Source organism: Platichthys flesus, chromosome 3 (genome assembly GCF_949316205.1).
Source record: "Platichthys flesus chromosome 3, fPlaFle2.1, whole genome shotgun sequence".
Classification (NCBI taxonomy): domain Eukaryota; kingdom Metazoa; phylum Chordata; class Actinopteri; order Pleuronectiformes; family Pleuronectidae; genus Platichthys; species Platichthys flesus.
In genome coordinates this window covers 6,142,983-6,157,429 of record NC_084947.1, presented here as the reverse complement: position 1 = coordinate 6,157,429, position 14,447 = coordinate 6,142,983, and the positions used below count along the sequence as shown (strand labels likewise).

The 14,447-nt window shown below is 42.1% G+C and overlaps 1 protein-coding gene across 1 annotated transcript; it reads right to left on the bottom strand.

Moving 5' to 3' along the window:
• Positions 1-7,903: 7,903 nt before the first annotated feature.
• ptgs1 (prostaglandin-endoperoxide synthase 1) lies at positions 7,904-14,447 on the bottom strand. Its single transcript, XM_062385048.1, has 11 exons — positions 14,313-14,447; positions 14,140-14,220; positions 12,862-12,978; positions 12,225-12,365; positions 11,412-11,555; positions 11,101-11,282; positions 10,867-10,950; positions 10,390-10,636; positions 9,288-9,574; positions 8,514-8,661; positions 7,904-8,402 (listed from the first exon to the last, which is right to left on the bottom strand). Exons 1-11 carry the CDS (start codon positions 14,317-14,319, stop codon positions 8,053-8,055), a joined length of 1,788 nt encoding a protein of 595 aa, XP_062241032.1. The 5' UTR covers positions 14,320-14,447; the 3' UTR covers positions 7,904-8,052.

The window sequence follows — 14,447 nt, the reverse complement described above, 5'->3', positions numbered from 1 at the left end:
ACCAGCTCCTCAGCCCCACAGCTCCTGATGCTGTGCTGCCAAGCGGAGACCTCTTCTTTCAGGGGTGTGTGTGTGTGTACGTTCTATGCATATGTGTGAACTTAACAGAGTATGTGTTTATCTAGTAATGCATGTGTGTAAATGCATGAGTGTGAGTTTTTGTGTTGCACCATGAAGTCAGGTCCAAGACTCTAAGCATGCCTTTCAGTGGTATCAATGATGAGCTCTGACATGTCAGTATCCACTTGGAGGTGGATGGAAAATATTACATCATGGGGGCTGTCAATGTTTTATTTTTACAAGCTGTTAAGAAATTGTGTTGAAGTGTGTATGAGTGGTGCTGTTGACATTGTTCTCTCTGCAGTATTCAGGAGATTGACAGTGGGAGTTACTTCTGCAGAGCCTCCAACATCCTCCTGCAAAGATTCCTCACCTCCAGACGAGCCACGCTGACCGTGCTGGGTAAGTGTTGGTTCCTGTTGGGCGCTGGGAACGTCTCTGTGACGAGAACCAACAGTGTTTTAGTTTTGTGTACTCGTCCTGGCAGCCCCTCCCTCAGTGACCCTGTGGCCCCAGCTGCTGACGGTGCCTTTGGGTGCCCGGGTGCTGCTGGAGTGTCAGGTGTCGGGTCACCCGTTACCCACCATCAGCTGGATCAAGAGAGGCCACTCCAAGCAGACGGGAGGCAAGGTCTCTTTAGGGTGAGTTAACAAAATTCTTGTGATATTAACAGAACCACATGAGGTGGTGTAACAATGGCTTTCATTCACGTCTTTCTCATGCAGACTGAAAAACGCCACCCTCCACATCCCCGCAGCCCGGAGCTATGACGAGGGCGTGTACGTGTGCGAGGCCTCAAGCCCACTGGGCCACAGCCGCAGCACAGCCACGCTGAGAGTTGCTGGTAACTTTTACACCAACATACTGCAAGAGAATAAACTTGAATTCATGATCAGCTCCTCACCTTGCTGAGTGCACAGTGAACAGGGGTCCAATGAACATTTGCAGTTTAACTGTCAAACGATAGTTGGTCTATTTTAACAGGCATTTGACATTAGATTGTGTTTGTTGTAGTACTTTCTTAAAATTGCGGTGGACATGCTGTTACCATTCTAATGCTAAAGTAAATGTTGTTTATCAATCAATCGAATTTATGAGTACAAAGGTTCATGGTGACTGTTTATAAAAGAAAATAACAAAGTGAGACACTGAGAAATTAGTCTACTATATCACATTTCAACAGGTTATAACAGATTTATCAGATTTTTTGGCTAAAAGGCAGAATATGACTCTGATGTTTTTTTCTCTTCCTCTTCGCAGTGAGCCCCGTCATTGTGAACTTTGCAGGTCGGCTGAGCTGCAGGGTGGGGACACCAGTGGTCCTCCCCTGCAGAGCTGTGGGGATTCTCCTCATCACGTACACATGGACCAGAGGCCGAGCAGAGACACACACATCAGACATCAGTCCCTCTGAGGACACACACATTGATGTTGAGTGGCAGCTGAGCCTCAGTTTGAGTCCGCCCCTGCTCTCGGTAACATCTGGAATGTTTTACTGCTGTGCAGAAGATGGAGCTCTGCATATTTCAAATGTGCAGTGGCCTGATGGAGGCGAATATTACTGCAATGCTGAGAACCGAGCAGGACGGCAACAGAGACGGACCATCCTCACTGTCACAGGTGCTTTGACTTCGATATAATACCCTGCTATATACCAACTTGTTTGATAATACCATATAGACTAAGTACATAGAGAGAGAGGATATTACTAAATACTTTTTAAATATTTGTATCTTAAACTATGGAACACATTCTCCTCAGTCATATGATTAATACCATATTTACACAAACACTGTTTTATCCCAGTATTCTCTGTCCTCTGTTCTAAGATCAAGATCCTCCAACTGACAGACTGGTTTTATCTGATGTGAGTAATCACATTGTGAAAGTCTCTGCTGTGGTTTGTGTGCTCACACCAGTGGTGGAAAGTTACTGGGTACATTTCTCATACTTTTTCCAATTTTATGCTATTTTATATTTCTACATGACAGTTTTATGTGCAAACAATAAAGTAGCAGAAAATAGCTCCACCAGCATTGACCAGCTTATTACACATTAATGCATAAGTAATAACAACTTAATAACAACATACATACTAATATATCTGTCTTAAAGACCATATTTTTATTTTAATATAGGATCTAAGTATGTCTTCCACCACTGGGTGGCATTGTTTTGCATATAAATCTGTATGTTGACTCTGTGTACTGTGTGTTATAGTTGGTCTCAGTCCAGAAGCTGTGAATTATCTTTGATCGTGCTTGTTTTATTTCTGGTGACTTCCCTTTGTGATATGACTGGTTTAGTTAATTTCATCTAGTATTAAAATTGACTCTACCGAAACTAGTCTTTGTTTTTATGTTTTCTAGAGCATCAGCATGAACAAAGAGCTGCCGGTTTACAGGGACTCTTTGACTAAACATCATCCATATGTAGAGGAGCCACCGCATGAGAAAACCACATGTATGTACTTTTACAGCATCAACATCATTTTTATGATGTTCTTTAAATTGTAACAAGTAAGTATTAGTCAGAAAGATTCATGTGCTCTTGTAGCAACATCAACAAAAGACAAATAATCACACAGGTTGAATCATTCCCTCGCTACAACTGGAGGACTGAGGGTGATGTGGTCGATAGAGATGTTGGATCTGAACAAACCTCAGAAAACCACTGTCTGTGTGAGATAACACAGTGTTGCCTTTTTGTTTGGAATAACTTACTACTGCAAAAATGAATGAAGAAAAAGTTGTTGTCTTTTTGACTTTCCATTTTCCAGAATTCCAGAAATCCGGACTTGAGTCAGCCTGGTGCTGGACTTCAACACTGCCTGTAATAATCGTAGTCTCCAAACAATCAATGTTTTGATTGTTTTCACTTTTCAGGCTCCTCGTCGATTTGTGAGACTGTAACAGATGCAGCGACCACATTTTCTCCACTTCCAAGGGGAGCAGTGGCCGAGCTAACAAAGTCACGGGGATCACAACTTTCACCACAACACCTGATTCAGCCAACAACCAATCCAACCCAGCTGTTAGCCACACAGATCCAGCATCCTGTTTTGAGACATGCTCCACATCCCAACTTTCAGTCAGTGGACTACCCCTCACCAACAGTGACTGATGCATCAGTAACACACAACCATTCATTGTTAGATGCCAGAAGCCACCAGAAAGTAGAAGTTACGAGTTCAACGCTTCAGTATCAACTCACTGAAAATCAATTCCATTTGGCATCATCACAAACAAACCTTCCCCATCAAGTCATCGACGAAGTAATGACATTGCCTGATTCTCCGGGCTCTAAGATCCATGCTGGCTCTGTAGCCAGTCAAACCACTGGGCCTGTTGCTGAAACATCCCTGACTCAATCACCTTCAAAGCTTCCAGTGAGTGGAGCACTGGGCTTCCTCAAGTTTGATTCCTATCTGCAGACTCCAGCACCGAATCCTGCAACCCAAACTATCTCAGGTTCAGTCATCCAATCAACTCAGAGTCAGTCTCATCATATGGTTACAGAAAGTCAATCTTACCAATCCGACCAGGAGCCAACCACAACCCTGATATCTCAAATCAAACTGGAAACCCCAAGTCACCTTCTACATCCACAGCCCTCACCAGCACCCTCACAAACACCTCACACTCATCCTCTGCAACCCTTTCGTTTTTTACCCAAGTTCCATCTTGAGCTGCTTACAACCCAACCTCACCTGCTCTCCACACAACCTCCACCGTCTTCAATCACCACACCTCAGACAGACCAGGTTCAATCTTCAACCACCGAGGCATATCCAACCATTTCTACCCTTCCTCAAACCCAACATCAACCATCTCCAACACCACATCCAAATCCCTCAATCTCAACCATTCACCCTCATGGTCAGACCTCGGATCCTTCAACTCTGGACCCTGAGATTCCCATCGTCCCTCAGTTAAACATATCCGATAAGGCACGACTTAATGTTACTCGGCAAGGTGACCCAACTAAATCAGCGAATGACACCGAGCTTACAGAGTGGCTGAAGAGGAACACCTCTCAATCCCCCATGACCAGTAATGACGCCAGGTAGGAGAAAGTAAAAGTTGAATGATGGGTGTTTGAAGGTAGAGAACAGCAAAGCAACATGATGTTACTTCTGTTTTGCTTTGTACACTCCAGAGTGACGCAGCAGTCTCCCTCGTGGCTGCCCCTGGTGGAGAAACATGACATCCCCATCGTTGTGGGAGTGGGGGTATCTCTGGCCTTCATCTTCATCACTGTTACCTTCTACGCAGTGGTCCAGAAGAATGAAGCTGCACCAGCAAACCGAGCAGGTCAGAAACCATTAGCTGCTCCCTGCATCAAAGGTCAGGAAACACAAATACAACCTAATAAATGTCTGACTTAATTCACGTTAAGCTAAATTACATTCCCTTGACAGCTCCGAGGAATGTGGGTGAACCCGTAGGAGACACTGAACGTCGGGCTGCAGGTCGAACATATGAAAACAGGTGAATAAGCTAAATGCAGGACATAGGGTCTTACAATGTGAGCTAGTTGGCTCGTTAAACCAGAGCTTTGTATGTCCTGCACAGAGCTTTCGAGGACGACGACTGTGTGGCAGTGATCGAACAGAGTCCCAACACGTCAGACACCCGAGCCCGGCCTCCAGGACCCAGCCTGGTCACGGTGCAGATGGAGCCCACGTTTGAGGATCAAGATCAAGAGGACACACAACCCGCTCTGGACAACCACTCAGTCACCGTGGAGACTTATCCCGAACCCATTCTCGACACAAAGGTTCGATAACAACAGACTGAACTTCCAAGTTATCACTCAAAGTTTAAAGTAATCACAAAGAGCATGTCCCTATGGTTAAGACTTTAACTTAGTTTTAACAGAATCATAACCGGCATATAAACAGCAATCTTGGCTTGTAAATCTAAAAAAAAGAATAATTATATTAAGAATAATAATGAAAAATTAGAGACTAACAATGATTTTCTTTACATATAAAAACTAAAGGTAATATTTTTTGGTTCCCAAGCTTTTTAGTCTTAGACTTTGTTGATATATTTATGATATGATTTTAACGGTGTTTGATTCATGTTTTTTATTTTAACTTTCCATTGTGTGTCCAACATTAGAGGTGAAATGATGAATTGCAGGAGCAGTCATTTGATAGCATGCTGTTATTGTTCAAATGATGATGAAATCAGTAGTAAGAAGTGCATTTCTACCTGTTTCAGATCGATCCGGAGGATGAGAAGCGCTTCAGTCTGTCCCAGCCCAGCATCCAGCTGCAGAGCTCTGAGGACTGGACCAGTAACAGAGGAGACGACCTCGGCCTGTGCCATGACGCCTTGCCTCCTCCGTCCTCCTTACCTTCCCGTTCCCCTTCCCCCTCTCCACCATCCAGACGCGAGGAGGGCCTGCGCTCCTCCGTGACCCTGCAGAGCGCCGAGCCATATGTGGCACCGATCCACCACAGCCTCAGCATCTCACATGGCAACCTGCCCCTGCTCCTGTCCCACCACGTCTCCTTGGGCCTCACTACGGTGGCTGTCGATGTACATTTTTACCCAGCGGCCACTGCTTCCACGGCAGGAGGCTCTAGTTCTCACATCAGTACAGTCTCCACGTCCACTTCAGTGACTGCGCCGCTCGTCAGTCCTCCATTCGTTAACTGCCGAGAGAGCAACCAATCCACTGCCAGATCTCATAAGTAGAATAAGACATCAAGTCCTCTATACCATCCTCAAATGGCCGAGTATATAAACCAGACATGGGCTTTATATGCTCGGGCAAATAACGGCCCGCGGGCCCGCCGAACTTTTGCAAAATAAAAAAATAATAATAATAATCCCAAAAATAAAACAAAAATACTATTTTTTTTTATTTTTAAACTGACAATTTGGTATCACTTGAATGACACTTACTTATAGCACTTTGTAGTTTTGCTTTATTTTTTAAGAAATTGTACTTTCTTGCTTCTTGTGGTTCTGGGTTTGTACCCTCGGGGTTGAATGCACTTATTGTAAGAAGCTTTGGATAAAAGCGTCTGCTAAATTATATTTGACCGGAAGTGTGGTGTATAGGGCTGGAAAGGGCACATGATATCCCTTCACTTTTTCGCTTTGCCCTGTAAGCCCTTCTGTAAAATGGATCAAGGAAACGAAAAGTGGACAATGAGTGCCGAGTGCTTATCACAGAGTGGACAACACAATACTTTGTCACTGAACTCCAATCGAAAGCTGTATGCCTGATATGCCGAGAAACTGTCGCAGATTTCAAGGAGTACAACATCAGCCGTCACTTTTCTACAAAGCATGCTAACTACGCTAGCAAGCAGTCAACGGCTGAGTATTTGTTAAATTGCCTTGCAAATAAATGCTTTGCTACTTGTTAAAGGCCAACTCCTTTCATGTAATGATTTTTCCATGTAATTTATATTAGTTCACAAAAATACTCCATCCATCTGGTCCTGGCCCGGCCCCTCTGTCAAATTCCTTTAAAAAGCACATTTTGATATTGGCATCCTCATCTTTTTTGTTGATGTGTATTTCATAGCTTTAGCGCGGCACTTTTGAAATATTACTGGTTACATTAATTCACATCAACTACAGCTTTACCATAAATTTTCTTTCTTTCTATTGTTTTAAGTCTTTATTTTCTTAATGAACGTGAAAGAGAAAATGTGCATGTGTAGCCTGTTGTCGTGTTGATTTTATTTATAATATATGTAGGAGACACTTCTTATGATGTAACTGGTTATTTCAATTAAACGTGTTGTACAGTAGAGACCATCAAAGTAAAGCAGCCAAGGATTCATCACTCTGCAATATTTGTGAAACAGCTTGTTTCAGTGACTCTCACTCGTTCTCTTTTAAGCTACTTGACTGTTAAACCTTTTTATTTATTTATTTTTACAAACCAAATGAGGGTAGAAGGGGCTTTATCAATAAACACATAGATAACACAACCAAAGTCCTGTGTAACATTTTATTCATGCACCTCCTGGGAGACTCATTCTAAAAATAAAGCATTGTTTACTGCAGACATGTTTTATTGTAAATGTGTTTATCAAAAACTCTAAGCATGTGCTCTAGACCTCATCACTCCTGGGCCATTGTCTATGTTTAGTCAGTGTTTAGTTCCAAAGCTGGATTCATATCCATTATATTAAATTTGAATGACGGTTTCTTACATCTAGAACAGGATCTTGATGTTTAAGTTCGACTTTGTCCCAACAACCTCCTGAAATTGTTTTGAGTCCCTGTTTGAAAATACTTTAGGGCTTCATCCAGATAGCACACAGGAGGAAAGCATTTTTGCATCCTTCCGTTTGAAAAGAAAATTTGTCTGACAAATGTAACTTACAATTCGATTTGTCGAATGTTTTTTCCTTTCTTTACCAGCAGCAGCCTACGTTCAGCGTGACTGTCTTCATGAAGAAGAAGTTTTTGGTTTCATACTTCAACTCTGAAGTTGTAGCCATTAAATGAACACATTTAGGAAATGGACAGAACCACAGCAGTGTGTAACCACGTTCCTCACACTTTCACAATGTTGCACCCATAGACTGTATATGGGTTGCACCACATTCTGCATCCTGCCATTAAGTCTCTGTGCTTTTCTCAATTCAGATTTGTGTAGAAACTCCCAAGTGCACATACAAGACCGGCTGCCGCTGAAACATGGCTCTGCAAAAGGAGCTGTTAACATGCAATAAAAAGAGCTTCTGATTTTTGTTTACTATAATTCATTATTTCATCTTGGGTAATTTGACTATTTTGCAGTATTGAAAAAAGGGGGAAAAGGGGACAGTGAAAGAATAACAAAATAATCACAGACAGTTATCATATACTAATCAAAATCAATTTTAATTAATCCACATCCATTTTCCCTTTGAATTACAATTAACTGTAATTTCAGGAGTTTGACCTGCTTACATGTAATCTGTAACAAACTAATTGTGATTGCTGAAGTCGCACATCACAAGGAGAATATTCGTTAAAGTTCAGTAGAGGGTTTCATTGGTTTTGCCTCCTCCTCACTTCGTGGGACATGGAAGTCCACGTATGGACACCACTTGGTGTTGACACACACCAGTTTCTTCAAAGTGGCCGTTCTGACGATGTCGAAGCCCTTTTCCCCTCCGAACGTGCTGGCCTTCCAGTACACAGGGGAGCAGATGGGGTTTCCCAGCAGGCCTTTCAAGGAGAAGGGAGCCCCCATCTCCACCATGCTCTCCCCAAATATACTGTTAGGACGAGCTTTCTCCAGCAGGACTCCGACGTAAAACTCCAGAGCATCGATGTCCCCGTAGAGTTCCTCCAAACCTCTCGCCATTTCTATGTCGTCTGTTCAGGGAAAAAGTTAACAGCCGTTTGAAAATGAAATTAGATTACTAAAGGCAAGAAGCTGTCAGAAGGACGGAAGGTTTCTGTGTCTGCAGAACGACTCCTGCTCACCAGTAAAATCATAAAAGGAGGTGTATGGCTTCAGGTTAAACTTCTTCCTGTACTCATTGAAGGGTTGCACACGCGCCGCTCTGGACTCTTTGATCACCATCTCCGCCACTTTGAGAAGAAATTGATGAGTGTTGCGACCTCCACCAACCTGACAGGGAAACCACAGAGAGAGAACCATCCATCACTCCGGTGAGGTTATACTTCCTCTTGTTCGACAGGCATCAACAGACAGTAATCAACATTGTGTTCTCTGTTCTAAGCAAACTGCAACATCACTTTGCATGAATGTGATGCTGCTGAGAGATTGTATCTGAGAGCGTCATGTATCGGTCAATTCAGGGACGTGTTACAGGAGGAAGTTGAATTTGTGTGGGTCTAAGAAGACAGTGGTTTAATGGTTATAAATTCCTGTCGTGTCACACGTCGCAACAGCTCTGATTGGAGTGAGAGATGCTCCCAAAATGAGCAGAAGAAGAAGTCATGCTACCTTCTATTCTCTGTCTTCATGGGAGTACAGTCACTAAATTATTCTTTCATTGATTCTATAATCTATTAGAGTACAGTTGTAATATTGTATCATTCAGTTGTTTGCGTGAGACAAATTCTTGAGACTCAAACTATTAAAAATCTCACTCAGACTTATAATATTTTCCCTCACTCCTTCTTGAGTTATTGTTTTCAGATTTGCAGGATCACATCCCCAAAAGAAATTAAAACTGACCAGGCTGCAGTCGCATTTTAGTTTTGGCCTGTTATAGGCTGAGGTTCCGCTACCTGTCCTGCAGGCTGTCGAGAGAACGCATCCACCAGCTTCTCCACCCCGTAGTGCATGACCATAGAGGTGTTATACAAAAACATGGAGTAGGGGATTTCCTCTCCGTCAATGAGGAAGCTGTTGGGCATCAGCGGGTGCCAGTGGTAGAGATGGCAGAACTCCATGGCGATGCGGTTATTGTACTGAAAGCGCTCGTTGAAGAGCAGGGAGGGATCGAACTTGAGCTTCAGCAGGTAACCGCTCAGGTGCTGCACGTACTCTTCGATGATGATCTTGATGATCTCGCCTGGGTGGAGAAAATAAAGCCAAACTCAGCTAAACTTTATTAAAGTGGAAAACCATGAGAAGAAACTGGATCCCCAAATCCAAATGATTTCTGTCTAACAAAGAAAAGCTTCATATCCTCATATCTGAAAAGCTAAAAAAATAGTTACCATTTCCCTTAAAAAAAAATTAAGATTTTCTTTTTTTCTTCAGAGGGCCGATAGAGAAAAGACCCCAAAGGTCTGTAAAATAGGGCCAGTTATGCAAGAAAAGATACATTTTCTATAGAAACCTATTGATCCAGTCAAAGCTGGTTCATATAGTGTGAGTTTTAAAATATGAAGTTCATACTGCATTACATTGCATATTGCAATCTGACACTGTTCACTGTTTTGCATCTTGCATTTCACTTTTTACGTCACTTTTTATATCTTATGTCTATAACATATATTTTATTTAGATACGTTTATTTCTAAATAAATGTTACTTTGTATAAATATTAGAAAAAGGGAGTAAATCAGAAGTAAATAGTGAGTAAATATATATTTTTTCTATTTATTGTGTTTTTGTGTTTTTATGTTTTTATGTTTCTATGTTCAATAACCAGAGCAAATTCCTTGTAGGTGTAAACCTACTTGGCAATAAATACTTTCTGATTCTGATTCTGATTCTGATTATTTTGGGACAAAGCAGCACTTTAAATAGTTCCTCCAGTCATTCTGTCACAGAGAAATAATATTTGCCAACACCGACACAAACGTTTGCCTTGAAACCGACTTTTAATCAGAAAGAACAAGCAGCTCAAGTCGAGCACTTCTCCCTTTGTTCGCTCCTCACCGATGATGATGAGCCTGGTGGTCTGGAAGAGCTGCTCGTCGTCCCAGGTGGGATGTTCGGCCTTCAGGACGTCACACACTCTGTTGTGCTCCCTCAGCCACACGGTGGAGTACATGGTGAGACCCGGCAGACTGCCATACAGCTCCTGACCGATCACCAGACGCTGCTCAGGAGGAACACTTTCAGGGTAGACCATGTGCACGGGGACCTGAGTGGTTGTGGGAAGGTGCATCTCCCCATTAACTAACTGGGAGAAAACACAGAAAACACAAGAACCATTAATCATGACAGAACAACACATCACCCCCCATTGTCCAGAAATGAAGCTTAAATATCCCAGAGAATGACAGACAATTTTTATATTCCCCATGAACTCCCACTGGTGAAAATAAATGTTTTAAAGTGTTATAAAATGTGGAAATTATCTTCTCATTCAACTCTGTAAAGAAAAATTTAAGCTTGAGTGAATTTAACAACCTGATAATTCAACTTTCCATCTTTGTGAAGCCGGAGTTGAATCTGTCGTGACAGATTGTCTCCGTAAATATTACTCGCGTCCACCTGAGTGAGTGAGAGAAACGTACATTTGGTAATAAAAATAAATAATCAAACATATTCACAGTCAGCAATGGCGGCGACACGTGCTTTGTTCTCACTGCTCAATAGGTTTTATACTTGCTGCTGAACCCACAGTGTCGGTTTGTATCTCACCCCGTGTCCTAAAGCCTTGGTGAAGCCAACTTGAACGCTGTGGTCGGTCTTGAAAAACTGGTGAGTGAAGTGTTGAGCCATGAAGGCAAACAGCAGATTGGTTCCCTGTGGGTCGGGCCGGAATTTGATTCTTTTAAAGAAACGCTCGCTCAGCTCTTTGGGATCCGGGAGAACGGGTTTACCTGGGAAGGAAGAAACATTTAAAAGATTTCCTCAGAATCATCAACGTATTATTCAAAACTCTGCCGTGGCTGTAGTTTTACATAAATTCATATTTACATATAAGTTCTCTGTGGTAGTGTGAGTGTCACCTTTAGTTCCCATGGGCAGAGGACAGTCTTCAGGGACAGGAGGGAGGAGGCGGGTGTAGTAGGACGTGTTGTAGTAGCTTTCCCAGTTCAGGTAACCATATTTGGTGTTGTAGGTCGGAGGACTTGGAATAAGTTCACTTCTGACTTTAGGAAAGAAGTGGTTTACTACAAGTTTATTATTTGTGTATTTCTCATGAACCTCCATGTGTTAACATATGATTGATCCCCTGTTAAGTAGCCTGGTATTTTTTGCATACAAATTTTATCATGCAAATGGGTTCATGTTTTTTTGTGATATTGATTTGCTCTTGATGATCCTGCCCCCCCCCCCTCATTTTACCAAATGTGTATTCTTCCACAGCTGTAAATAGTCCCCAACACGCAGTAATACAAACTACAGTGGAAATATGTTTAAGGAACCATACATCTGTGGCCTGTTTCTAAATATTGTTTTCATTAACAACAAGGAGCCAGGAAACAATGAGCTCTGGGTAAAGTGAGAGTGACACAGACTGAACCTTCAACTGTGATCGCAGGCACACGGCAAGTCAAAGTGAGAACATGAAACATTTAGCAACGGAAATCTCGATGTTTATTTAATCAGTTCCTCTTCTGGGCTCAAAATATGGTTTGCAAATGTGGCCGTGCACATTCTCCTTCACACAAACTGCAGAGAGAAACACATTTCACAGCACTAACATTCAAAATAGCTTTAATAAATGCAATATAGAACCAGATCAAATAGTAAAAACTATGAAGGGTCTGTCTGTGACGCTGCTGAGTGACTAGTTTGAGTTTGATCTCATCACCGACCTGTCAGCACCAATCTCATGAAGACGTCCTGCAGGAAAGAGTTGTTGACCACGTCCCAGAACCACTGGAAGTGGGTGAGGAAGTAGTGAACCATCATCGGCCTCGGCTTCAGCATGAGGCGAATCCTGGTCCAGATCTCAGCTACATACAGCAATTAAGAGTAACTAACTTCAATAGTGAAATAATATCTTTATCATTTCTCAATTAGTCCCTTATTAACGTTTCATCGAAAAAACATTGGGTTGCAGGTTCGCCCTCGTCCAACCTTCCTCATTTACTAAACTGGAAAATGTCTGGACCTATCATTAACAATGATTTAAAGTGACTGCTGTTGTAGTAATCACCTGTTTGTCAGCTTGCGCAATTTTTCATAACCTTTCTAAGCTTTTCACATTTCTGGCTGCAGATTGCGTGAACAACAATTTATGATACGATGATGTGTCTTTTAAATATAAAATGTTAAACGAAGATTCTGCTGATCCCTATTTCTGAATGTTGGGAAACAAGACAAATTGGTAAAGGCACAAACTGTCCAAATAGAGTAAACAATAAAAAAATTACTTTGTGAAGGTTTGGGAGCGATCTGCTTAGAAGCAGTGAAAGTGGATGGATGGATGGATGTGGACCATTCACTTACGAACAGTGCAGTTTTCTCCATAGAAGCCGGTGCGAGTGCAGTCACATCTGTAGTGTTCGGAGCCAAACCTCACACACACGCCTGAGTTCTGACACGGGTAGTAACAACAGGGATTCACTGCAAACAGGGACAAAGACATCTCGCTTTGAGTCAATGAGAATTAAAGGGACAGGGATGTGACCCTGGAGTGTGTCACAGTACACATCTGAGAGATACCTCAAATATCAAAACCTCTGTATGAAGAATTCCTGTTAAACCTGTCACACGACCAAGAACCATCAAATAGAATCTTCACAGAGAAACATAACCCCCCCGTGACGAGATGCAAACATGTTGCAAAAACATGCAAATATTCACAAGGATGCAAATAAATGCAACTGGCATACACGGGTAATGGCTTCAAAGAAAGTTCATCAATAAAGACAATTCCCAATGAATCTTGGGCTTTAAAGTTAAATACAACCCTAAAGTTGTTTTCTATCACATTAAGACAACAGTTAAGAAACTGTGGCCTTAGGGTCACTGTCCCCGCGGATGTGTGTGCATGAGAGAGACTCTCTGAAGCTGCAACTGATCAAACTTCTACTGTGTGTGAATGTGTGTAATTCTGGATGCATGAAGGTTAAAAAGCATTTTGCATAGAGCTGTCTGCCACAGAAGGCCACAGGTTCCACACAGCTGCTGCTGCTGCCTGCACCACCCTCACTCACAACCGGCCCATATCTTTATTTGTCTCTGCAGTTGTACTACGACTTCCTGAGATGAAGTGACGCTGCAGCTTCTTCTTCCTCATTAGCTGAAAGAGACGACAGATAAGCGAGGCCCACCCTGCTTGCTCAACCAGCAGACGTGTTCAAATGAAAACGTACGTGTTAAATTTTATTTTGGCGATGTCATGCAGGCCAAACGCTCTCTGCTTTATTTCAAACTCAGGAAGCAGAAGCATAATTGTAGATCCCTCCTATAGAACTATAGGATCCAGTACATGTGTGGTTTTTCTACTTGCTATTGCAATCATCCTGTGCCACTGCACTTTATACCATTTCTATAAAAAGCCACTACATTGAAAGGTGTATGAATTGAACATATTTATATTATATAGTCTTTTTTAAATATTTTCTTATATTTTCTTGTCTACCTCATTCTGACCTGCCTGCTGCAGTAACGATTGCATTTTCCCTGTGTGTGGATCCATTGAGTTTAGTGCAGAGTAATTATGAACAAATTAGTCTTGATTAATCACTAATCCCTAATCTAACAGAAAAAGTAAAGTCTTACCAACACTTGAGTCTCCAGCACACGATGAAGTCTCCAGCAGCAGCAGATCGACAGACACCCACATGAAGAAGATGCTAAACTCTATTTGACAAAATATCAAAGGGATTGAATATCACATAACTGCAGAAGAAACCATGCTGCACACAGCAGAACAAAATAAAGGTTAAACTCACTTCTCATGATTTTTCACAAGCAGCTCATCTGAAGATGGGTGAATAACAAAACAAAATGAAAAAAAAAAAAGATATGTGTTTCTGGAGGATGACTCTCTTCATACAACATTAACCAACATGTCCATACTGGCTTTA